This window comes from Bos taurus, chromosome 3 (assembly GCF_002263795.3).
Source record: "Bos taurus isolate L1 Dominette 01449 registration number 42190680 breed Hereford chromosome 3, ARS-UCD2.0, whole genome shotgun sequence".
Classification (NCBI taxonomy): domain Eukaryota; kingdom Metazoa; phylum Chordata; class Mammalia; order Artiodactyla; family Bovidae; genus Bos; species Bos taurus.
Window position 1 is genome coordinate 75,338,709 of NC_037330.1, and position 27,722 is coordinate 75,366,430.

Below are 27,722 nucleotides of genomic sequence, written 5' to 3' on the forward strand. Positions count from 1 at the left end.
TTCACTGTTCTCTTTCACTTTCATCAAGAGGCTCTTTCATTCTTCTTCTCTTTCTGCCATAAGGGTGGTGCCATTTGCATATCTGAGGTTGTTGATATCTCTCCAGGCAATCTTGATTCCAGTTTGTGCTTCATCCAGACCAGCATTTTTCATGATGTACTCTGCATATAAGTTAAATAAGCAGGGTGACAATATATAGCCTTGACATACTCCTTTCCCAATTTGGAACCAGTGTGTTGTTCCATGTCCAGTTCTAACTGCTGCTTCTTGACCTGCATATAGATTTCTCAAGAGGCAGGTCAGATGGTCTGGTATTCCCATCTCTTTAAGAATTTTCCACAGTTTGTTGTGGTCCACACAATCAAAGGCTTTGGCAGAGTCAACAAAGCAGAAGTAGATGTTTTTCTGGAAGTCTCTTGCTTTTTTGATGATCCAACGGATGTTGGCAATTTGATCTCTGGTTCCTCTGCCTTTTCTAAATCCAGCTTGAACATCTGCAGGTTCACAGTTCACCTTCTGTTGAAGCCTGGCTTGGAGAATTTTGATCATTACTTTGCTAGTGTGTGAGATGAGTGCAATTGTGCGGTAGTTTGAACATTCTTTGGCATTGCCTTTCTTTGGGATTGGAATGAAAAGTGAGCTCTTCCAGTCCTGTGGCCACTGCTGAGTTTTCCATATTTGCTGGCATATTGAGTGCAGCACTTTCACAGCATCATCTTTTAGGATTTTAAATAGCTCAGCTAGAATCCCATCACCTCCACTAGCTTTGCCCCGAGTGATGCTTCCCAAGGCCAACTTGACTTTGCATTACAGGATGTTTGGCTCTGGGTGAGTAATCACCCAAAAGTGGGATCCTCACCCAAATGTGGGATCAAACCCACTTTTTCTGTGTCTCTTGCATTGGCAGGCAGATTCTTTACCACTAGTGCCACCTGGAAGCCCCTATAAGTTTCATTGTTGTTCAGTCTCTCATTTGTGTCCCACTCTTTGTGACCCCATTAACTGGAGCATGCCAGACTTCCCTGTCCTTCACTATCTCCTAGAGCTTGCTCAAACTAATGTCCATTGAATGGGTGATGCCATCCAACAATCTCGTCTTCTGTCATACCCTTCTCCTTCAATCTTTCCCAGCATAAGGGGTTTTTCCAGTGAGTCAGCTCTTTGCATCAGGTTACCAAAGTATTGGAGTTGCAGCCTCAGCATCAGTCCCTTAAACGAATATTCAGGATTGATTCCTTTTAGGATTGACTGGTTTTATCCTTATAGTCCAAGGGACTGTCAAGAGTCTTCTCCAACATCACAGTTCAAATGCATCAGTTCTTTAGCACTCAGCCTTCTTTATGTACCAATTTTTACATCCATACATGACTACTGGAAAAACTATAGCTTTGACTATATGGACTTTTGTTGGCACAGTAATGTTTCTGCTTTTTAATATGCTGTCTATGTTTGTCATAGTTTCTCTTCCAAGGAGCAAGCATCTTTAATTTCATGGCTGCAGTCAATATCTGCAGTGATTTTGGAGCCTTAGAAGTTTATGCCTTTGCAAAATCTTCTCCTCTTGAGTACTGGTAGGACTTGTGCTTTGCTTCTGATTAATGGACTGTGGCAAATAGGATGTCATTCTCTAAACTATAGTATGTTATACACCTCTCTCTTAGTAGGATGCTCACTCTACTCATCTGTTTGCCCTGAAGAAACAAGATGCTGTGTTGTGAACTATGTATGGAGAGGGTCACCTGACTGGGGATTGCACTAGCATTTAGGATTCAAGAATGGCCTCTAGCTGTCAGCCAGAAAAATGCTGGGGCTCACAGGTTTATGACAGCAAGGAAATGAATTCTGCCAATAAGCTGAATGAGGTTGAAAATGGATTTTTTTTCCAGTTACGCCTCCAGATGAGATTATAGGTTGACTGTTGCTTTGATAGTAGCCTGGTGAAAATCTCAAAAAGTGAACCCAGCTATAGCATGCCTAGATTCCTGACTCACATAAACTAAAAGATAACAAATGTATATTGTTTTAAACACTAAGTGTGTGGTGATTTCTTGTACAGAATTATAAAACTTACACTGATTTTGGTATCTGAAATTGGGATTCTGCTGTAATAAATTCCTAAAAAATGTGGAGTGACTTTGGAGTCAGGAAGTGGTCAGAGACTGCACAAATATTGAAGAGTGTTATAGAGAAAGCTTAGATTTTCTTCAAAAGTTTGAAAGTAGGAATCTAAGCTTTGATAACCCTGTTGGTAAGAGCTTAAAAGGAAGTGAGAAATAGGTTATTTAAAATTTCCTCAGCCTGATAAAGGGAATGTATTAAAAAAATAACATTCAGGATTGATACATACAAACATAATGGTGAAGTCTGAATGCTTTCTCCTTAAGATTGAGAACAAGGCAATGGTGTCTGTTTTCACCTCTTCTATTCAACATTATATAGGAGGTCGTAGCCAGGACAATAAGGCTAAAGAAATAAATTAATGAATTATAGATTGGGAAGAATGAAATAAAACTTTTTTTATTCCCAGGTGACATGATGATTTACTAGAAAATTGTATGCTTTCTTCTTCAAATTTACAAAATATTTATTAGTAACATTAAATGAATCTATTTAAAGCTGCAGGATTTAAGGTCAACATACAATAAGCAATTGTGTTTTTGTAATAAATAAATCATTTATAATTACCCCCAAACCTGAAATACTTGGAGTAAAATAGATATGCACTATGTTTAGGGAAAGGAATACTCAATATTTTTGACATGTCAATTCTGCTCAAATTTATCTACAGATTCAATACAACTATTATCAAAATTCCATAAGATTTTCATATTTTTGTAGAAACTGGCAAGCTGATTAAAAAAGTATATGGAAAAGGAAAGGAAATAGAAGAGCCCAAATAATTTGATAAAGAAGAAAAAGGTTGAAGGACTCACATTCCCTGACTGTGTAAATTATTACAAAGCTACAGTAATTGAGATAGTGTAAAACTGGTATTAGGAGAGGCATATAGATTAACACAAAAATATAGAATCCAGAAATGGATCCAAACACATAAGATCCACTGACTTACAAAACAGATACTCAGATAATTTTATCTACAAAAAAGGATAAATTTTTCAACAAATGGTACTGGAACAAATAAAATGCAATAAATAAAGAAAAAAGAGAAGCACAACACACACACACCATACATATAAACAAAAAGCAACTTTAAATGGATCATAGACCTAACTGTAAAATCAAAACTACAGAAGTTCCAAAGGAAAGCTTAGGGGAAAATCTTTATAACTATGATTTATCAATAGTAAAGATCTCTTAGATAGCAACAAGAAGAATAAATAATAAAAAATTATAAATAGGGCCTCATCAAAATGAAAATCTTTTGATCTTTGAAAGTTACTGTTCAGGAAGTGCAAAGCTAAGTCATAAGAGCAAATATTTGCAGTTTTAAAATCAAATTAAATTCTGACTAAAGGTATCCGATTTTTAGCCAGAATTCATAAAGAATTTCTATAATACAATATTAAAGAGAACTCAATAAATATGAAAAAAAACCCTGAACTTTTATCAAAGAAGCAATAATATTTTAAAGAAATACAAGGAAAGAATTTAATTTGATTTTAAAACTGTAAATTAAAACTACAGTGAGTTATAACAAAGAGATACTGTATCTACTAGAATGGCTAAAATAGAAAAAAAATTAAACAACTGATAGTATCAGATCCTGACAAATAATAAGGAATAATGGAAAATCTAATAGATTGCTGATGGGAATGCACAATGAAATAGCTATTTTGAAAACAGTTTGGAAATTTCTTATAAGGTGATACATACACGTACCTCACTATGCAGAAAACTACTCCTAGGTGTTCGCTTAGTAGAAGTGAAAACAGATGCTTACACAAACACCTGTACCGAAATGTTTATAGCTACTTTATTCATAAGAGCTCCAAACTAGAAACAACTTAAATATCTATCAACTGAGGAATATGTAAACAGCTTGTGCTATATTCATACAAAGGAATTCTACCTAGAAATAAATGGGAATGTAGTAGAATTCTTGAAATGGCAGGAATAAATCTTAAAATCACTGTGTAAGTAAAAACACACAAAGTATGGCATTATTTATATGATATTTTGGGAAAGGCAAAACCACGGGAATTTGATTTTTCTTTTGAGTAACTTTTTTTCCCTAAATTGACTTTTCTTTTGAGTGATTTTTTAAATGAATTATCAAACTTGCTTTTAGTGTTAGACATTTTTTGATGAAATTGGTTATATTCATTTATCTTTTGAAAAGTTAAATGTATGAGAGTAATTCAGAGACATAGTCAATAAAACTATAGATTTTAAGCTTTTGTAATTTATTATCTGACTTCCACCCCCAAAGACCTGATGATAATTCCTAAATACAATGAGCTATTAGAATTAAAGAACTAGAAATCAAAACAATTAATCATCTGCCCTGGATTATGACTTAAGTCAATGACATATTTAGAGTCTTTTTGTGATAAGTCAGCAATATTTATTTCTTTTATGAGAAAGTTGCATTTTGGTCTAAGTTTTTTGAAGAATACTTTTCACATTTTTTTTCTGCACCATATTTTACATTTGAGGTAGAAAATTAGTATCTTTCAATCATAGTTTGTTCCTTAATGCTCCATACTTTCTACTAAAGGCCTCAAATTATTTCACTAACCATTTACTGTAAAGAGCCTCATCTAAACTTATCCTTTTACATTCTATTTCACTTCTTGTCTCACTTACATCCTCTTTTTATGATCTATAGAGAAACCATCCCCTCCACTATCTATCCTCAACCCTACTGGAGAAAAATTTCCCGTTAAATGCCTTCTTTTGTCTTCTGGAAACACTAGATTGATTAATTGAACTTTAGTTTCTCCCTGTCTCCCTTCTCTATGTGGACAAAGGACTGAAGGAATTTTCTCAAATCCTTCTTTCAGTTTTGGTATAATTAAAATACCAGTCTTACTTTGCAACTCATTACCTGCATCCCAACACCACTGAATAAATTCAACCACTTTCAAATATTACTACACCTTTCAATAGACTTTCTAGATTTTTTGGTTAAATAACTTTAACATTCAGGTTCATGACTCACCGAAGCCATTCATGTCGTAGTTTCTTGACTTATTTGATTCCACAGTACACTCTATCACTATGACATAATTGTAATTTGAAACATGGTCACATGCTGAATTTTACTTTCCCATGGCATTGCTCTACTAACAGATCGTAACACATAAATATCCTACTTCTGGTCACAGCATCTTTATCATCCATGTCTTTCATTTGGCTATCCTCATAGAATTAACTTTTTCCCTCTTCATGTAATCACTGGTACTTAAATAGTCCTTTTTTCAGATCATACTTAATTCATTTTCCAGCTTGAACCACATTATCAACTAATTTCATGCACCTTACACTCTTGTACTTTCTTGAACTTTCATCAGAACCATGATGCTAATTTTTCAGCACGACCACAACTAATTACTGTTTTCTTAGTTTTGGTGCTTTTCCATGGAATGTCACCTGATAGACACAAAAAATGATATAGTTTGCTGTAAAGTAATGCCATCTGTGCCAATTAGGCCTTCACTATTACTCAGCAATGCTTTAATCATCTTTTGTTGAACTATTCTGATTTGATTATTCTTTACCAATATTCTATTAAATTGAATTTTAAAGACAGCACTTAAAATTCATTTACTATGTGAGCTTCTTTTATCTTTATTATTTTATCCCTGGAAACACAAAGATAAATAAAATGTGATGACTCATACTCACTTAGAAATGGGATTGACACTGGCTTCAATAATTGTTAAACACTTACAGCACTTTATGTTTTCTGGAAATTCTTGTACACCTAAAATTAGAAAAAGAGTACATGAAAATATACTAAACTATAGTTTAACATTCAGAATAATACATAGTGTAAACACCATATGGATAATCATTAAGTAAGAATAAAAACTTAATAATACATTAGTGTCATATAGTACACGTATATGTTTTAAAAATAAAATGTGAATACTGAGTTATATTTTATGAAGTAATAATTGGAAATTAGACAAAAACTGAGAAAAATTTAGTATAAGATAGATCTTGGCTATTTACTAATCTAAAGAAAAGAATAGTTGGGCTTATTTAGTTATCATAGAAACCAACAAAAGGAAGGGGAAACCAGCAGATATAAGAAAACAAAATAAAGTCTTTGCTTGCTCCTTTCATTTTATAAGGTTGGGAAGACTGAACATGCACAATGGAAAGACATCTAAGGAAAAATCATAAATCAATAGACATCCCCAAACGATTCAGAAGCCCTAAAACATTTTAAACAACTCTCCCTAGCTGACACACAGTGCACTCTGCATCTGCCTGAGAGGATGACTAGGTGAGCAGCCCTTCCTGGAATCCTCTCTGGAGTCTCTGAGGTGGCCAGATGGCTGATTGCCCTTGGAGAGCTGCTCATCTGCTGTCACAGCTGTGCTGTTGGCTTTGTGACAGAAAAACACGAATTTTTCTTACTCAAAATCAGTAAGCCACAACTTAATCCATAAATGTGATAGTCAGAGGAATAAAAGATGCAGTGGATGTTACAATCAGTATATAAAAATGAGTTAAACAAATAGCTGGCCTCCATAACCATAAGTTCCACATTGATGGATTAACAAAGAGGCAGGTAGGAAATATTTTTTTTAATAAAACCTTAGAAATTTCCAGAAAGCAAAACTCAAATTTGCTACACACTGGCAACTATTTACATAGCATATATATCTCATTAAGTATTATAAGTAATCTAGAGATGACTTAAAGTACACAGGTGTATGTGTATAGGTTCAGTTCAGTTCAGTTGCTCAGTCGTGTCCAACTCTTTGAGACCCTATGGACTGCAGCACGCCAGGCCTCCCTGTCCATCGCCAACTCCTGAAGTTAACTCAAAGTCATGTCCGTTGAGTTGGTGATGCCGTCCAACCATCTCACCCTCTGTCGTCCCCTTTTCCTCCTGCCTTTAATCTTTCCCAGCATCAGGGTCTTTTCAGATCAGTCAGTTCTTCACATCAGGTGGGCAAAGTATTGGAGTTTCAGCTTCAACGTAAGTCCTTCCAATGAATATTCAGGACTGATTTCCTTTAGGATGGACTGGTTGGATCTCCTTGCAGTCCAAGGGACTCTCAAGAGCCTTTTCCAATACCACCATTCAAAAGCATCAATTCTTTGGCACTCAGCTCTCTTTATAGTCCAACTTTCATATCCATACATAATTACTGGAAAAACCATAGCTTTGACTAGACGGACCTTCGTCTGTCTCTGCTTTTAATATGCTGTCTACATTGGTCATAACTTTTCTTCCAAGGAGCAAGCATTTTTAATTTCATGGCTGCGGTCACCATCTGCAGTGATTTTGGAGCCCCCAAAAATAAAGCCTGCCATTATATCCCCATCTATTTGCCATGAAGTGATGGGACCAGATGCTATGATCTTAGTTTTTTGAATGTTGAGTTTTAAGCCAACTTGTTCACTCTCCTCTTGCACTTTCATCTAGAGGCTCTTTAGTTCCTCTTCACTTTCTGCCATAAGGATGGTGTCATCTGCATATCTGAGGTTATTGATATTTCTCCTGGCAATCTTGATTCCAGCTTGTCCTTCTTCCAGCCCAGCCTTTCTCATGATGTACTCAGAATATAATTAAATAAGCAAGGTGACAATATACAGCCTTGACGTACTCCTTTCCCTATTTGGAACCAGTCATTGTTCCATGTCCAGTTCTAACTGTTGCTTCTTGACCTGCATATAGATTTCTCAGGAGGCAGGTCAGGTGGTCTGGTATTCCCATCTCTTTAAGAATTTTCCACAGTTTGTTGTGTTCACATTGTCAAAGGCTTTGGCAGATTCAATAAAGCAGAAGTAGATGTTTTTCTGGAACTCTCTTGTTTTTTCAATGATCCAGCAGATGTTGGCAATTTGATCTCTGGTTCCTCTGCCTTTTCTAAGACCAGCCTGAACATCTGCAAGTTCATGGTTCACATATTGTTGAAGCCTGGCTTGGAGGATTTTGATCATTACTTTACTAGCGTGTGAGATGAGTACAATTGTGCAGTAGCTTGAGCATTCTTTGGCATTGCCTTTCTCTGGGATTGGAATGAAAACTGACCTTTTTAAGTCTTGTGGTCACAGCTGAGTTTTCCATATTTGCTGGCATATTGAGTGCATCACTTTCACAGCATCATCTTTTGGGATTTGAAATAGCTCAATTGGAATTCCATTTACCTCCACTAGCTTTGTTCGTAGTGGTGCTTCCTAAGACCCACTTGACTTTTCATTCCAGGATGTCTGTCTCTAGGTTGGTGATCACACCATCATGATTATCTGGGTCGTGAAGATCTTTTTGTATTGTTCTTCTGTGTATACTTGCCATTTCTTCTTAATATCTTCTGCTTCTGTTACATAGGTTATATGTAAATATTCCACCACTTTATATTCTTGCCACCTCTTCTTAATATCTTCTGCTTCTGTGCATAGGTTACATGTAAATATCCCATCATTTTATATATGGGACTTCAGCACCTGTGGATTTTGGTATCCATAGGGCTTCTGGAACTCATCCCTCATAGTTACTGAAAAATGACTCTAATAAGCCCTACAAAAGTTAGAAGAGAAAATGGCTATAAGAAGCCATTGCTATATCCCTGCAGTACTGATTGGTCTCTAGTTTTGAAACTGTTGGGCTTCCCCAGTGATTCAGCAATTAAGAATCTGCCTGTAAATCAGGAGGTGCAGGTGAAATGGGTTCAATTCCTGGATTGAGAAAATCCCCTGGAGGAGGAAATGGCAATCCACTCCAGTATTCTTCCCTGGAGAATCCCATGGACAGAGGTGCCTGAAGGGCTAGAGTCTATTGAGTCACAAAGAGCTGGGTGTGACTAAGTGACTAACACTTTCACCTTGAAAATATTATTAAGCATGAAGCACTAGTCCTGCCAAGTACTTCATATCTGACAGAAAGATAAGGAACAGTTTGTGGTAGGATTTAGATGAATTTTTTGATGATAGATAAATGGGAAAGTAAATCCTCACCTTCCTAGATTCTAGGAAGGTGATCTAGACCACCATGTTCATAGGATCTTGAGGTCGAGCAAAGCAGCAGGAGGATAACCAAACCAAACAGGTCATTTACCACTGAAAAGTCAGGGTATGAAAGTTTTGTGGGGATGTTTCTCAGCCACTTCTTTCTATGTGAAAATTCATCAGAAACTATGCTATCCTAAAATTACTGCTGAAGTGTCTGGTTTCTTAATGAAAACTCAAGAAGTCTTAGGAGTGCCATTATGTATGAGTTGGATGAGAAAAGCAATTCTTTTTTTTTGGAAAGGTCATAACACCTAGAGCTGCCCTTATTAACTAGATGTTAACAAAATGGCACTGAAGTCAATAAGGCAACCTTCGAACTATCCTCAACATTTCTCCTGAGTATTCATAATCACTCAGGATAGCTGCAACCAAAAAGGGTACAGGGCTTTTTCTTTTCTCCTTTTAGCTTTTTCTGTTCAGTCACCAATCTGGGCTCATTACAAGCCGGTGTGCTGATGCCTTATCTCCACAGGTGTCCGCCTTTGGCTGATATTGGCTGAAATTGTGTGTAAACCAAGATATGGGAGCAGAAGCAAACTATAGTAGGATTTTAAAGAAAAGACTGTATCTCTTTATCTTCTGCTGAAAATGGAATCTCCTGCTGTGGTGAAATGTTACCACATCATTTGTTAAAAACTTATATTATATTGTTTAAAGTTTAAACTTAAAAAACCATTCAGAGTTGAATCTGTTGAATTAAAATGGAATCCCATAAGTGAGTTGGAAGATAGAATGGTGGAAATAATTGAAGCAGAGAAGAATAAGAAAAAAGAATGAAATGAGGACAGTCTTAGAGACCACTGAGACAACATGAAATACACCAATATTCAAATTATAGGGAATCCCAGAAGAAGAAGAGAAAAAGAAACAGTATGAGAAAATATTTCAGGAGATTATAATCTAAAACTTTCCTAACATGGGAAAGGAAATAGTTACCAAAGTCCAGGAAGCCCACAGGGTCCCATACAAGAAAATGCAGAGCAAAACACACCAAGATAGATATTAATCAAACTAACAAAAATGAAACACAAACAAAAGTATTAGAAGTAGTAAGGGGAAAGCAACAAATAGCATACAAAGGAATCCAAATAAGGTTAACGATTGATCTTTCAGGAGAAACTCTACAGGCAAGAAGGGACTGGCAGGATATACTTAAAGCAATGAAAAGAAAAAAAACCAACAACCAAGATTACTGTACCCAGTAAGGATCTTATTCAGATTCTAAGGAGAAATTGAAAGATTTACAGATAAGCAAAAGTTAAGAGAATTCAGCACCACCAAACCAATGTTACAACTTCTAAACTTTACAACTTCCTTTACAGCTAAAGGAACTTCTCTAGACAGGAAACACAGAAAGAAAAGGCCTACAAAAACAAATCCAAGACAATAAAGTAAGTGGTAATAGGATCATACATAGCAATAATTACCATAAATATAAAAGAATTAAGTGATCCAACCAAAAGACACAGATTGGCTGAATGGATACAAAAACAAGACCTCTATATATGTTTTCTACAAGAGACCTGCTTCAGACCTAAAGACACATAAAGACCAATGTGATGGGCTGGAAAAAGATATTCTATGCAAATAGAAATCAAAAGAAAGTGGAAGTAGCAATACTCATATCAGGTAAAATAGACTTTAAAATAAAGACAGCTATAAGAGACAAGGAAGAATACTATGCAATCATCAAAGGATCAATCCAGGAAGAAAATATAACAATTATAAATATATATGCACCGAACATAGGAGGACCTCAATACATAAGGCAAATACTAACAAATACAAAAGGGGAAATCGATAGTTACACAGCAATAACAGGAGACTTTTAACACCACACTCACACCAATGGACAGATCATCCAGACAAATTAAAATTAGTAAGGAAACATAAGCCTTAAATGTCACATAAAATCAGATGGACCTTAACTGATGTCTACAGGACATTCCACCCCAAAACAGTAGAATATACCTTTTCCCAAATGCACACAGAACATTCTCCAGGGTAGATCACATCCTGGGTCACATATTAAGCCTTGGTAAAATTTGAAAAAATTGAAATTGTATCAAACATTCTTTCTGACCATAATAAGACTAGATACCAATTACAAAGGAAAAAACTATAAACAACACAAGCCCAAGAAGGCTATACAATATGCTTCTAAATAACCAAGTGGTCACTGAAAAAATTGAAGAGGAAAAAAAAAAAAAAAAACCTAGAGACAAATGACAATGAAAACAAGACAATTCAAAACCTATGGGATACAGTAAAAGCAGAACTAAGAGGGATGTTTATAGTAATAAAAGTCTACCTCAAGAAATTAGAAAAACATCAAAAAAATAATCTAACCTTACACTTAAAGGAACAAGAAAAAGAAGAAGAAAAAAATTGCCTAAGTTAGTAGAAGGAAAGAAATTGTAAAGATCAGAGTAGAAATAAATGAACAGAAAATGAAGGATGCAATAGCAAAGATCAATAAAACTAAAAGCTGGTCCTTTGATAGGAGAAACAAAATTGACAAACCATTAACTAGATTCATTAAAAAAAGAGGGAGAAGATTCAAATCAATAAAATTAGAAATGAAAAATAAGTTATAACAGACAACACAGAAATACCAAGGATTATAAGAGACTACTAATAATATGAGCAACTATATGCTAATTTAATGGACAACCTGGAATAAATGGACAAATTCCTAGAAAAGTACAGCCTAAACCAGGAAGAAATAGAAAATATGTACAGACCAATTATAAGCACTGAAATAAAAACTGTGATAAAAAATATTCCAACAAATAAAAGCTCAGGGCCAGACAGCTTCATATGTGATTTCTACCAAATGTTTAGAGAAGAGCTAACACTATCTTGCACAAACTCTTTCAAAAAATTGCAGAGGGAGGAAAACTTACAAATTATATGGGGCCATCATCACACTGATACCAAAACTAGACAAAGGTATTACAAAAAAAGAAAATTACAAGCCAATATCACTGATAAACATAAATGCAAAAATTCTCAACAAAATTCTAGCAAATAGAATCCAACAACATATTAAAAGAATCATGCACTATGATCAAGTAGGGTTTATCTCAGGGATGCAAAGATTCTTCAACATACACAAATTGATCAATGTGATACACCATATCAAAAACTGAAAGATGAAAAGGATATCATCTCAATAGATGCAGAGAAACATTATAAAAAAATTTAACACCGATTTATGATAAAAACTCCCCAGGAAATGGGCATAAAAGGAATTTACCTCAACATAATAAACATATGTGATAAATCCATGGCAAACACTATTCACAATGGTGAAAAACTGAAAGCATTTCCTTTAAGATCAGAAACAAGACAAGGGTGCCCACTCTTATCACAATTATTCAATACAGTTTTGAAAGTCCTAACCATGCTACTAAGAGAAGAAAAAGAAATGAATCCAGAATGGAAACGAAGAAGTAAAACTCTCAATGTCTGCAGACGACATTATACTATATATCTGTTCAGTTCAGTCACTCATGTCCGACTCTTTGCAACCACATGAATTGCAGCATGCCAGGCCTCCCTGTGCATCACCAACTCCCAGAGTTCACTCAAACGCATGTCCATTGAGTCGGTGATGCCATCCAGCCATCTCATCCTCTGTCGTCCCCTTCTTCTCCTGCCTCCAATCCCTCCCAGCATCAGGGTCTTTTCCAGTGAGTCAAGTCTTCACATGAGGTGGCCAAAGTACTGGAGTTTTAGCTTCAGCGTCAGTCCTTCCAATGAACACCCAGGACTGATCTCCTTTAGGATGGACTGGTTGGATCTCCTTGCAGTCCAAGGGACTCTCAAGAGTCTTCTCCAGCACCACAGTTCAAAAGCATCTATTCTTTGGTGCTCAGCTTTCTTCACCATCCAACTCTCACATCCATACATGACTACTGGAAAAACCATAGCCTTGTCTAGATGGACCTTTGTGGGCAAAGTAATATCTCGGCTTTTCAATATGCTATCTAGGTTGGTCATAACTCTCCTTCCAAGGAGTAAGCGTCGTTTAATTTCATGGCTGCAGTCACCATCTGCAGTGATTTTGGAGCCGAAAAAAATAAAGTCTGACACTGTTTTCACCGCTTCCACATCTATTTTCCATGAAGTGATGGGACCAGATGCCATGATCTTCGTTTTCTGAATGTTGAGCTTTAAATCAACTTTTTCACTCTCCACTGTCACTTTCATCAAGAGGCTTTTTAGTTCCTCTTCACTTTCTGCCATAAGGGTGGTGTCATCTGCATATCTGAGGTTACTGATATTTCTCCCAGCAGTCTTGATACCAGCTTGTGCTTCTTCCAGCCCAGCGTTTCTCTTGATGTACTCTGCATACAAGTTAAATTATCAGGGTGACAATATATAGCCTTGACGTATTCCTTTTCCTATTTGGAACCAGTCTGCTGGTCCATGCCCAGTTCTAACTGTTGCTTCATAGAAAACCCTAGAGATGCTACCAGAAAATCACTAGAGCTAATCAATGAATTTTGGAGAAGGCAGTGGCACTCCACTCCAGTACTCTTGCCTGGAAAATCCCGTGGTTGGAGGAGCCTGGTGGGCTGCAGTCCATGGGGTCGCTAAGAATTGGACACAACTGAGCGACTTCACTTTCACATTTCACTTTCATGCATTGGAGAAGGTAATGGGAACCCACTCCAGTGTTCTTGCCTGGAGAATCCCAGGAACGGGGGAGCCTGGTGGGCTGCTGTCTATGGAGTTGCACACAGTCAGACACGACTGAAGCAACTTAGCAGCAGCAATCAATGAATTTAGTAAAGTTGTAGGATATAAAATTAATACACACATATCTCTTGCATTCCTATGCACTAACAACGAAAAATCTGAAAGATAAATTAAAGAAGCAATTCCACTCACCATTGCAACAAAAAGAATTAAATACCTAAGAATAAACCTACCTAACGCAAGTAAAGTAATGCTCAAAATTCTCCAAGCCAGGCTTCAGCAATACATGAACTGTGAACTTTTAGATGTTCAAGCTTATTTTAGAAAAGGCAGAGGAACCAGAGATCAAATTGCCAACATCCACTGGATCATTGAAAAAGGAAGAGAGTTCCAGAAAAGCATCTATTTCTGCTTTATTGACTATGCCAAAGTCTTTGACTGTGTAGATCACAAAAAACTGTGGAAAATTCTGAAAGAGATGGGAATACCAGACCACCTGACCTGCCTCTTGAGAAACCTATATGCAGGTCAGGAAGCAACAGTTAGAACTGGATATGGAACAACAGACTGGTTCCAAATAGGGAAAGGAGTACGTCAAGGCTGTACATTGTCACCCTGCTTATTTAACTTATATGCAGAGTACATCATGAGAAAATCTGGATGAAGCACAAGCTGGAATCAAGATTGCAGGGAGAAATATCAGTAACCTCAGATATGCAGATGACACCACCCTTATGGCAGAAAGTGAAGAACTAAAAAGCCTCTTGATGAAAGTGAAAGAGGAGAGTGAAAAAGTTGGCTTAAAGCTCAACATCCAAAAAACGAAGATCATGGCATCCAGTCCCATCACTTCATGGGAAATAGATGGGGAAACAGTGGAAACAGTGTCAGACTTTATTTTTTTCGGCTCCAAAATCACTGTAGATGGTGATTGCAGCCATGAAATTCTTCTCTGGTGGCTCAGATGGTAAAGCGTCTGCCCGCAATGTGGGAGACCTGGGTTCGATTCCTGGGTCAGGAAGATCCCCTGGGGAAGGAAATGGCAATCCACTCCAGCACTCTTGCCTGGAAAATCCCATGGACGCAGGAGCCTGATAGGCTACAGTCTGTGGGGTCGCAAAGAGTAGGACTTGACTGAGTGACTTCACTTTCTTTCACTTTACTCCTTGGAAGGAAGGTTATGACCAACCTAAATGGCATATTGAAAAGCAGAGACATTACTTTGCCAACAAAGGTCTGTCTAGTCAAGGCTATGGTTTTTCCAGTGGTCATATATGGATGTGAGAGTTGGACTGTGAAGAAAGTGGAGTGCCAAAGAATTGATGCTTTTGAACTGTGGTGTTGGAGAAGACTCTTGAGAGTTTCTTGGACTTCAAGGAGGTCCAACCAGACCATCCTAAAGGAGATCACTCCTGGGTGTTCATTGGAAGGACTGATGCTAAAGCGAAACTCCAATATTTTGGCCACCTCATGTGAAGACTTGACTCACTGGAAAAAACCCTGATGCTGGGAGGGGTTGGGAGCAGGAGGAGAAGGGGACGACAGAGGATGAGATGGCTGGATGGCATCACAAACTAGATGGACATGAGTTTGAGTGAACTCTGGGAGTTGGTGATGCACAGGGAGGCCTGGCATGCTGCAATTCATGTGGTTGCAAAGAGTCAGACATGACTGAGCGATTTAACTGAACTGAACTGAGAGACAAAAAACCTGTATGGAGAAAACTATAAGACATTTATGAAAGAAACCAAAGACACACAAACAGATGGAGAGGCATACCATGTTCTTGGATGGGAAGAATGAATATTGTGAAAATGACCATACTACCCAAAGCAATCTACATGTTCAATGCAATCCCTATCAAATACCAATGGTACCTTTCATAGAACTAGAAAAAATTTTTTACTATTTGTATAGAAATACAAAAGACACTGAATAACCAAAGCAATCTTAGAGGAAAAAAAAAATGGAGCTGTTGAAATCAACCATCTTGACTTCAGACTATACTACAAAGCTACAGTCATCAAGATAGTATGGTACTGGCACAAAACAGAGATACAAGCCAATGGAACAAGAGAGAGAGAGAACCCAGAGATTAAACCCATACACATATGGGCACCTCATCTTTGACAAAGGAGGAAAAATATACAATGGTGGAAAGATGGCCTCTTTAATAAGTGCTGCTGGGAAAACTGGACAGCTATATATAAAAGAATGAAATTAGAACACATCCTAACACCACTCAAAAAAAATAAACTCAAATGGTTTAAATACTGAAATGTAAGGCCAGAAATAATAAATCTCTTAGAGGAAAACATAGGAAGTATACTCTTTTACATAAATCACAACAAGATCCTCCATGACTCACCTCCTAACTTAATGGATAAAAAAACAAAAATAAACAAATGAGACCCAATTAACTTAAAAGCTTTTATAAAGCAAAGGAGAGATAAACAAGATGAAAAGACAATCCTCAGGATAGGAGAAAATAATTGCAAATGAAGCAACTGACAAAGGATTAATTTCCAAAATGTATAAGCAGCTCATACACCTCAATATCAGAAAAACAAATAACACAATAAAAAATGGGCAGAAGATCTAAATACACATTTCTCCAAAAAAGATATATAGATTGCTAATAAATACATGAAAAGATGCTCATTATTAGAAAAATGCAAATCAAAACTACAATGAGGTATCATCTCACACCAATCAGAATGGCCATCATCAAAATTTCTACAAAGAATAAATGATAGAGAGGATGTGGAGAAAAGGGAACCGTCCTGCACTGTTGGTGAGAATGTAAATTGATACGGCCACCATGGTGAACAGTAGGGAGGTTCCTTAAAAAACTAGGAATAAATCTAGCACTTGTTGTTCAGCAGTGAATTTATGTCTGACTCTTTCCAACCTCATGAACGGCAGCACATTAGTTTCCCCTGTCTTTCTCTATCTCCCTGTTTGCTCAAACTCATGTTCATTGAGTTACTGATGCCATCCAACCATCTCATCCTCTGTCGCCTGCTTCTCCTCTTGCTCTCAAATCTTTCCTAGCATCAGGGTCTTTTCCAATGAGTTGGCTCTTTGTATCAAGTGGCTAAAGTATTGGAACATCAGCTTCAGCCCAGTCCTTCCAATAAATATTCAGGGTTGATTTCCTTTAGGATTGACTGGTTTGACCTCCTTACTGTCCAAGGTACTCTCAAGAGTCTTCTCCAGCAGCACAGTTTGACAGCATCTAGTATCTAACCCAGTAATCCCACCACTGGGCATATACCCTGATAAAACGACAACTCAAAAAGACACTTGCACCCCTGTTCATTGCAACACTATTTACAATAGCCAGGACATAGAAGGGACCAGGTGTCCATCTACAGATGAATGGATAAAGAAGATGTGGTACATATATACAAAGGAATATTACTTAGTCATAAAAAGGAACCTGACTGAGTCAGTTGTAGAGAGGTGTTTGAACCTAGAGCCTGTTATACAGAGTGAAGTAAGTCAGAAAGAGAAAAACAAATATCATATATAAATCATATGTATAGAATCTAGAAAAATGGTACTGATGAACCCATTCGCAGGTAAGTAATGGAGACACAAACGTAGAAAATAAACTTGTGGACACAGTGGGGAAAGGAGAGGGTGAAGATGGGATTAACTGAGAAAGTAGCATTGATATATGAACATCATTATGTGTAAAATAGCTAGTAGGAAGCTGCTACATAACACAGGGAGTCCAGTCTGGTGCTCTGTGATCACCAAGAGGGATGGGGCATGGGGGAAAAGTAGGCTCAAGACAGAGGTGGTACATAAAACCGTAGAAAATTCTTAAAGAGTTGGGAATACCAGACCACCTGACCTGCCTCCTGAGAAATCTGTATGTGGGCCAAGGAGCAACAGTTAGAATCGGACAATGAACAACAAACTGGTTCTAAACTGGGAAAGGAGTACGTCAAGGCTGTACATTGTTACCCTGCTTATTTAACTTATATGCAGAGTACATCATGAGAAATGCTGGGCTGGATGAACCACAAGCTGGAATCAAGATTGCTGGGAGAAATATCAATAACCTTAGATATGCAGATGACACCACCCTTATGGTAGAAAATGAAGAACTAAAGAGCCTCTTGATGAAAGTGAAAGAGGAGAGTGAAAAAGTTGACTTAAAACTCAACATTCAGAAAACTAAGATCATGGCATCTGGTCACAACACTTCAAGGCAAATAGATGGGGAAACAGTAGAAACAGTGAGAGACTTTATTTTTTTTTGGGGGGGGGGGCTCCAAAATCACTGCAGATGGCGAATGCAGCCATGAAATTAAAAGATGCTTGCTCCTTGGAAGAAAAGTTATGACCAACCTAGACAGCATATTAAAAAGCAGAGACATTATCAACAAAGGTCCGTCTAGTCAAAGCTATGGTTTTTCCAGTCATTATGTATGGATGTGAGAGTTGGACTATAAAGAAAGCTGAGCACTGAAGAATTGATGCTTTTGAACTGTGGTGTTGGAGAAGACACTTGAGAGTCCCTTGGACTGCAAGGAGATCCAATCAGTCAATCTTAAAGGAAATCAGTCCTGAATGTTCATTGGAAGGATTGATGCTGAAGCTGAAACTCCAATTCTTTGGCCACCTGATGTGAAGAACCAACTCACTGGAAAAGACCCTGATGCTGGGAAAGATTGAGGGCAGGAGGAGAAGGGGAAGATTGAGGATGAGACGGTTGGATGGCATCACTGACATTATGGACATGAGTTTCTGTAGGCTCCAGGAGTTGGTGATGGACAGGGAAGCCCAGCATGCTGCAGTCCATGGGGTCGCAAAGAGTCAGACATAACTGAGCAAATGAACTGAACTGATATGTGTGTGTGTGTGTGCGTGCACATGCACGTGCTTAGTTGTGCAGTCACGTCCAGCTCTTTGCAACCCCATGGACTGTAACCCACCAAGCTCCTCTGTCCATGGGGATTCTCCAGGCCTGAATACTGGTGTGGGTTGCCATGCCCTCCTCCAGGGGATCTTTCCAACCCAGGGATCGAACCCAGGTCTCCCACATTTCAGGCAGATTCTGCACTGACTGAGTCACAAGGGATTCACACTGTTGTACAGCAGAAACTGATACAACATTGCAAGTGATTTTCCTCTAGTTAAAAAAAATGAATTAAAAAAGTTGAATCCAACTTTACTAACTACTTGTTGGGTAACTCTAGGCAAGTCATTTAAATGTTTGATGTTTTAGTTTTCTAATCTGCAATAAGATTATTATATGAATGGTTTCATCAGAGAGCCACAGTAAGGATTGAAGGAGATAAAGTAGGTGAAGTAACTGGCACAAAGTGTTGAATATATGTGATATGTAGTCATTTGAAACAGAAGCAGAGGGTGTATGTCAATCAACGGACCAACAATCATTGAAATGATCTGACTTGTATAAATTTGTAAAGTTTATCTACCTAAGAGTATAGCAAAGAGAAAGAAATTAGTGTGCTGAAAGAATATCTCAATTTCTTATCAATGTAATAGTTCAGATAAATGTTTTCCGAGATGTGAAGTAAACAGTAAATTCATATATTCATAAACACGTATTTATAAATTATAGTGTAAATACATAAATAAACATATATAACTAGCCTATGCTGAGCAATATTTTTATATTTTTGTGGCTTTTTCATAGCTATTTCAATTTGCTTATTAAAGTAAGAACACATTTGGAAAAATAGGTTGCCAGGAGAACTTTACTATATATACTAATATACGTCCCTTAGACTTTAGGAAAAGATTCTAAAGCATATCTTCAACTCATGAAAAAAGTGAAAAAGTGAAAGTGTTAATCACTCAGTCATGTCTGACTCTTTGCGGCTCCATGGACTTTAGCCAACCAGGATCCTCTGTCCTTGGAATTCTCCAGGCAAGAATACTAACCCATTCCCTTCTTCAGGGGATCTTCCTGACCCAGGGATCAAGCCTGGATCTCCTTTATTGCATGCAAATTCTTTACTGTTTGAGCCACCAGGTAATAAAGTACTGTAGTTAAAAGCACAGATTGGAAGGATGACTGAATCTCAGTATTAGCAAGTAGCCATGTAATCTTAGTCAGACATTATAATATTTGACCATAAGGTTCTCATTTCTGGTCTAGTTCAAGGAGCTGTTCTGAGTACTAGATAGTATGTTGTAAAGCACTTAGTATCATGTCAGGCACTTAATAAGTACCTAATAAGTACTAGATAAAATCTGTGTATTAATAACAGGAAAGTTAACTTGCACTTTATGCCACTGTGTAAAATAATTTAATCATTTTAATAATCTTGTGAGGAAGATGTATTAGGCAATATTATTTTCATTTTGTAGATGAAGAAACACACATTCGCAAAGATTAGGTGACTTATCAAAATACCTAATGGGTGTTTATAGATAGAAACAGATATACGTGGGGTTTGATTAAATTTTTTAACACCATATCTATTGTTTCTCTTTATTATGTCACTACTCATTAGAATTGGGTGGTATTTTATCATAGAGCCCATATTTTTTAAGCATCTTGTTTCTTTCTTTCTTTTTAAATTTTTGGTTGGCCAGGTGGCTTGTGAGATCTGACCAGGGATCAAACTTGTGACTTTGGCAGTGATATCATGGAGTCCTAACCACTAAACCGCCAGGTAATTCCTTGTAGAATCCTCATTTTTATTAACCAGTTTTTGAGATTGGCCTCTCTGGTCCTCTGAAATACAGTATGTTTGATTTTGAAAATGTTATATACTAATATATATCAGATCAGATCAGATCAGTCACTCATTTATACATATATATAAAAATAAACACACACATATACTCCTTAATTATAAAAAGGTTCATACACACATTTAAGATTAACTTTGCTTTGATTTGAAGTTACCCAGAAATAGGACTTCACTTTTACAATGTATCTTATTCTAGCCATTTTTTTTGCTATTATTATAAAAAACAGATTCAAACATTTGTAGATGTGTAACTCAAGTTTTAACCTCAATTTTTCAGTTGAGACATCACATAAAGTTTCTAACACAGGCCTATAAAGAACTTTTTTCTAAAGGCACTACAATTTTAATTCTTTTGGGAATTCCTGGATAGTCAGGCTCATTATGTTGATATTTAGCTTAGATGTGAACCTAAACTGAACAACCAATAAGGACTGTGCTCTGAAATAATTACAGGGGAAGTACTGTGTTTTATAAGTAAAATGATATATTTAGTTTTAAAAATTGACAACTGCCTTATTCACAAATATCAGATGAGATAAAAAAAATGTTTACTCTTCCAATTAGGACACTGTGGTAATATTTTCCCCAAATATTCACTTCAGTAACTATGCCATAAAACTATCTTGAATATGTACACAAAAGTACTGTCAAATGAGAAATAACACTTCTGCATTTTGATCTTAAAACACCTTGGAAACAAAGCTTTTAATGCAATGGAGTTATGCAAAATTTCATTCAGTTCAATTGCTCAGTCATGTCCAACTCAAGATACTAATACCTTGAGGAAGAAAAGATGTAAAAGCCTATTTTATCTGATTGTTTTCTTTGTTCTTCCTCTTAAAAAAAGAGGTTGAAGAAGGTCCTGCTTGCTCAACTTTGCATGGTTCAAGAACTAATCTGCTTGGTGGGGTTTTTATTCTCCTGCCTCCATCTGACCATTGACTGCTCAGCCATTCTTCCCCCAGAGAAGGGAAAAGGGAGAATTCTGAAATCATCCAATGTGGCTCTTTCCTTCCTAGCATGGGAGAAGTTGAAAGTCACAGGTAAATCTAGGTTAAATATTTTTATTTGGACTACCCTTTCCATGTCTTGACAGAAGAATCTTAAATCTGTAGTTAATATCAGTTAAGTTCAGTAGCTCAGTCATGTCCAACTCTTGGCAACCCCATGGAATGCAGCACACCAGGCTTCCCTGTCCATCACCAATTCCTTGAGCTTGTTCAAACTCATATCCATCAAGTCGGTGATGCCATTCAACCATCTCATCCTCTGTCGTCCCCTTCTCCTCCTGCCCTTAGTCTTTCCCAGCATCAGGGTCTTTTCTAAGGAGTCAGTTCTTCACATCAGGTGGCCAAAGTATTGGAGATTCAGCATCAGTCCTTCCAATGAATATTCAGGACTGACTTCCTTTAGGATGGACTGGCTGGATCTCCTTGCAGTCCAAGGGACTCTCAAGAGTCTTCTCCAATACTACAGTTCAAAAGCAACAATTCTTCAGTGCTAAGCTTTCTTTATGGTCCAACTCTCACATCCATACATGACTACTGGAACAACCATAACTTTGATGGACTTTCATCAGCAAACTAATGTCTCTGCTTTTTAATATGCTGTCTAGGTTGGTCACGGCATTTCTTCCAGGGAGTAAGCATCTTTTAATTTTGTTAAATTATACAATATTTAATTATGTAAATATAAAAACATTTAATTATATAAAATATAAGATATTAATTAATATAGCTTTATAATTTATTTTATTATAAAACATTATTGATGTAAAAATGAAAACCAAAACTAAATGTCATTAAAATTGTGTTAGACTTTAAGTTGGTTTTAAGCTGGTTGTTGTTATTTAGTCATTAAGTCTCATCTGACTCTTTTGCAGGCTCATGGACTGTAGCCTGCTAGGCTTCTCTGTCCCTGGGATTTTGAAGGCAAGAGTACGGGAGTGGGTTCCCATTTCCTTCTCCAGGGCATCTTCCCAACCCAGGGATTGAACTCATGTCTCCTGCCCTGGCAGGTTGATTCTTTACCACTGAGCCACCAGGAAAGCCCTTTAAGCTGTAATTAAAGTATAAAAGCAACATTTTTTTTTCCAGTGCAATAGATAAGTATGGAATCTAAACGTGGCAAACAATTTTGTGGTTATTGAATAAAGAATCTACCAATAGCAATAGCAACATTTGTTCCTTTGTCATGAATAGAAGATCTCTGAAACACAAAACTGGGTGTAAGACATTTCTATAACACATATTTATTTTTAATATCACTTTCTGAATAAAGTTATGTTACCTGTCCCCACCCACTCTTTCATTCAAATCCTTAGTCTAAATTTATCTATATAAATACATTTAAATTCTATCATCTGCATGAAAGTTTATTCAACTATTTTAGTCCATATGACTCCCTGTTCCATGATTTTAGATTGTATTCTTTCTGAAATGAAATAATGAAAAATAACAAGATGCTGTATATGGTTATAAAGTGAGGAATCATTGCTTTATCATTATGTCTTATATGATTCTCTGATATTTTAATTATAAGATATCCAAAAAGAAAGTGATTTATACATTCAAAAAATATTTATTGAGTTCTTACTCTGTATTAGGAATTGTATCAAACATTGTTGATACAGTGTGAGAAAGATGGATACATTCCTTTCATTTGAGAAGCTTATATTTTGGCAAAGGAACACATACAATAAACCATAGATATAATTAGCATATTATGAAATATATAAAATTAAATTGCATTTAATTTTTGAGACATGGTACAGAAAATCTAATTAGAACAGAATCAAGATGGATCACAAATGCCTGACGATTTCAAACTTGACTAGATAGATTAAGGTAAACCTTATTTACTCCATAACGTATTTCCAAACCTTATGGAAATTGAGGAATTACTTAAAGAAGATGAGAATGACAGAAATATAGATATCTGGTATCTGAGGGTGGAAAGTAAGAATTTCAAGCAGAAGGAATAGACACTGAAGATGCTATAGAGATGCATTATTCTTGGCATATTCTAGGAATATCAAGGAGGCCAGTATAGATAGAACACAGGGAGGAAGAGAAGAGCAGCAAAAAATTAGGTTAGAGAAGTAATAAGGGTATGTATGGTGGGGAGATGGGGCGGGGAGGTCAACTCCTATAGGCCCCTCAGGCCATCACAAGAATTTTACTTTTTACTCTGAATGACATAGATAGATATAGAAACACATAAGTGTGATACAATCTGATACAAAGGATCGCGGGCTTCCCAGGTGGCACTAGTGGTAAAGAACACCTCTGCCAATGCAGGAGACGTTAAGAGATGCAGCTTCAGCCCCTGGGTTGGGAAGATCACCTGGAGTGGAGATTGGCTCCCCACTGCAGTGTTCTCGCCTGGAGAATCCCATGGACAAAGGAAGCCTGGCAGGCTAGAGGCCATAGGGTTGCAAGGACTTGGACATGACTAAGCAACTTAGCATGCATGCCTGCTAGCACTGGCTCCTGAGTAGTGCAGTGTTTCTGCGAGGGAGGTCAATCACAGGCTATTGAAAATAAACCATAAAGAGAGTTGATGGTGGCTTGCATCAGGGTAGGAGCAATGAGCAAGAAGGAAGTGAGTGGAATCAGGATGCTCTTTGAACATAAGACCAATAGAATATACAGATGTCTTAGATGTAAAGTATGAAAGGAAAAAGGAAATCAAGGATAACTCCATGCTTTTTTTACCCTGAGTGACTTGAATAAAAGGGTTGTCTTGGATTTAGATGGGAAAAACAGTATGTAAAATAAGTTTTGGAGAGAAGATAAAACTTTCACTTTTGGACATGTGTAATCTGAAATATCTGTTAATTTCAGTTCAATTCAGTCACTCAGTCATGTCTGACTCTTTGTGACCCCATGAACCCCAGCACACCAGGCCTCCCTGTCCATCACCAACTCCCGGAGTTTACTCAGACTCATGTGCATTGAGTCGGTGATGCCATCCAAACTATCTCAACCTCTGTCGTCCCCTTCTCCTCCTGCCTTCAATCTTTCCCAGCATCAGGGTCTTTTCCAATGAGTCAGTTCTTCACATCAAGTGGCCACAGTATTGAAGTTTAGCTTGAACATCAGTCCTTACAATGAATATTCAGGACTGATCTCCTTTAGGATGGACAGGTTGGATCTCTTTGCTGTCCAAGGGACTCTCAAGAGTCTTCTCCAACACCACAGTTCCAAAGCATCTTTTCTTCAGTGCTCACCTTTCTTTATAGTCCAACTCTCACATCCATACATGACTACTGGAAAAGCCATAGCCTTGACTAGATGGACCTTTGTTGGTAATGTCTCTGCTTTTTAATATGCTGTCTAGGTTGGTCATAATTTTTCTTCAAAGAAGTAAGCTTCTTTTAATAATATGGCTGCAGTCACCATCTGCAGTGATTTTGGAGCCCAGAAAAATAAAGTCTGACACTGTTTCCACTGTTTCCCCATCTATTTCCCATGAAGTGGTGGGATCGGATGCCATAATCTTCGTTTTCTGAATGTTGAGCTTTAAGCCAACTTTTTCACTCTCCTCTTTCACTTTCATCAAGAGGCTCTTTAGTTCTTCGCTTTCTGCCATAAGGGTGGTGTCATCTGCATATCTGAGGTTATTGATATTTCTCCTGGCAATCTTGATTCCAGCTTGTGCTTCCTCCAGCCCAACATTTCTCATGATGTGCTCTGCGTATAAGTTAAATAAGCAGGGTGACAATATACAGCCTTGATGTACTCCTTTTCCTATTTGGAATCAGTCTGTTGCTCCATGTCCAGTTCTAACTGTTGCTTCCTGACGTGCATACAGATTTCTCAGGAGGCAGGTCAGGTGGTCTGGTATTCCCATCTCTTTCAGAATTTTCCACAATTTATTGTGAGCCACACAGTCAAAGGCTTTGGTATAGTCAGTAAAGCAGAAATAGATGTTTTTCTGGAACTCTGTTGCTTTTTCTATGATCCAACGGATGTTGGCAATTTGATCTCTGGTTCCTCTGCCTTTCTAAATCCACCTTAAACATCTGGACATTCACAGTTCACATATTGTTGAAGCCTGGCTTGGAAAATTTTGAGCATTACTTTATTAGCACGTGAGATATGTGCAATTGTGTGGTAGCTGGAACATTCTTTGGCATTGTCTTTCTTTGGGATTGGAATGAAAACTGGTTTTTTCCAGTCCTGTGGCAACTTGATGAGTTTTCCAAATTTACTGGCATATTGAGTGCGGCACTTTCACAGCATCATCTTTTGGGATTTGAAATAGCTCAACTGGAATTCCATCACCTCTACTAGCTTTGTTCGCAGTGATGCTTCCTAAGACCCATTTGACTTCACATCCAGGATGTCTGTCTCTAAGTGAGTGATCACACCATTGTAGTTATCTGGGTCTTAAAGATCTTTTTTGTACAGTTCTTCTGTTTATTCTTGCCACCTCTTCTTAATATCTTATGCTTCTGTTAGGTCCATACCATTTCTGTCCTTTATCGAGCCCATCTTTGCATGAAATGTTCCTTTGGTATCTCTAATTTTCTTGAAGAGATCTCGAGGCTTTCCCATTCTGTTGTTTTCCTCTATTTCTTTGCACTGATCGCTGAAGAAGGCTTTCTTATCTCTCCTTGCTATTCTTTGGAACTCTGCATTCAAATGGGTATATCTTTCCTTTTCTGCTTTGCCTTTCACTTCTCTTCTTTTCACAGCTATTTGTAAGGCCTCCTCAGACAGCCATTTTGCTTTTTTTGCATTTCTCTTTCTTGGGGATGGTCTTGACGCCTGTCTCCTGTACAATGTCATGAACCTCTGTCCATAGTTCTTCAGGCACTCTGTTTATCAGATCCAATCCCTTGAATCTATTTGTCACTTCAACTGTATAATCGTACGGAATTTGATTTAGGTCATATCTGATTGGTCTAGTGGTTTACCCTACTTTATTCAAAATCAGTCTGACTTTGGCAGTACGGAGTTCATGATGTGAGCCACAGTCAGCTCCCAGTCTTGTTTGCAGACTGTATAGAGCTTCTCCACCTTTGGCTGCAAAGAATATAATCAATCTGATTTCAGTGTTGACCTTCTGGTGATGTCCGTGTGTAGAGTCTTCTCTTGTGTTGTTGGAAGAGAGTGTTTCCTATGACCAGTGCATGCTCTTGGCAAAACTCTATTAGCCTTTGCCCTGCTTCATTCTGTACTCCAAGGCCAAATTTGCCTGTTACTCCAGGTGTTTCTTGACTTCCTACTTTTGCATTCCAGTCCCCTATAATGAAAAGGACATCTTTTTTGGGTGTTAGTTCTAGAAGGTCTTGTATGTCTTCACAGAACTGTTCAACTTCAGTTTCTTCAGCATTACTGGTCAGGGCATAGACTTGGATTACGGTGATATTGAATGGTTTGTCTTGGAAATGACGAGAGATCATTCTGTCATTTTTGAGATTGCATCCAAGTACTGCATTTCGGACTCTTGTCGACTATGATGGTTACCTCATTTCTTCTAAGAGATTCTTGCCCACACTAGTAGATATAATGGTCATCTGAGTTAAATTCACCCATTCCAGTCCATTTTAGTTCACTGATTCCTAAAATGTTGACATTCACTCTTGCCATCTCTTGTTTGACCACTTCCAACTTGCCTTGATTCATGCACCTAACAGTTCAGGTTCCTATGCAATATTCTTCTTTACAGCATCAGACCTTGCTTCCATTACCAGTCACATCCACAACTGGGTGTTTTTTTCGCTTTGGCTCCATCTCTTTATTCTTTCTGGAGTTATTTCTCCACTCTTCTCCAGTAGCATATTGGGCACCTACCGACCTGAGGAGTTCATCTTTCAGTGTCCTATCTTTTTGCCTTTTCATACTGTTCATGGGGTTCTCAAGGCAAGAATACTGAAATGGTTTGCCATTCCCTTCTCCAGTGGACCACATTCTGTAAGAACTCTTCACCATAACCCAGACATCTTGGGTGGCCCTACACGGCGTGGCTCATAGTTTCACCAAGTTAGACAAGGGTGTGGTCCATGTGATCAGATTGGTTAGTCTTCTGTGATTGTGGTTTTCAGTCCCTCTGCCATCTTATGGAGAAGGATAAGAAGCTTATGGAAACTTCCTGATGGGAGAGACTGAC

General features: G+C 37.5%; 1 protein-coding gene across 3 annotated transcripts in view; it reads right to left on the reverse strand.

Moving 5' to 3' along the window:
- LRRC7 (leucine rich repeat containing 7) overlaps positions 1 to 27,722 on the reverse strand; it is a 613,767-nt gene that overhangs the window by 307,800 nt on the left and 278,245 nt on the right. For all 3 annotated transcript variants that reach the window (XM_059884769.1, NM_001192108.2, XM_059884770.1), the window contains one exon: positions 5,809 to 5,887. In XM_059884769.1, coding sequence (XP_059740752.1) covers positions 5,809 to 5,887 — 79 coding nt within the window. The remainder of the gene's footprint in view (positions 1 to 5,808; positions 5,888 to 27,722) is intronic.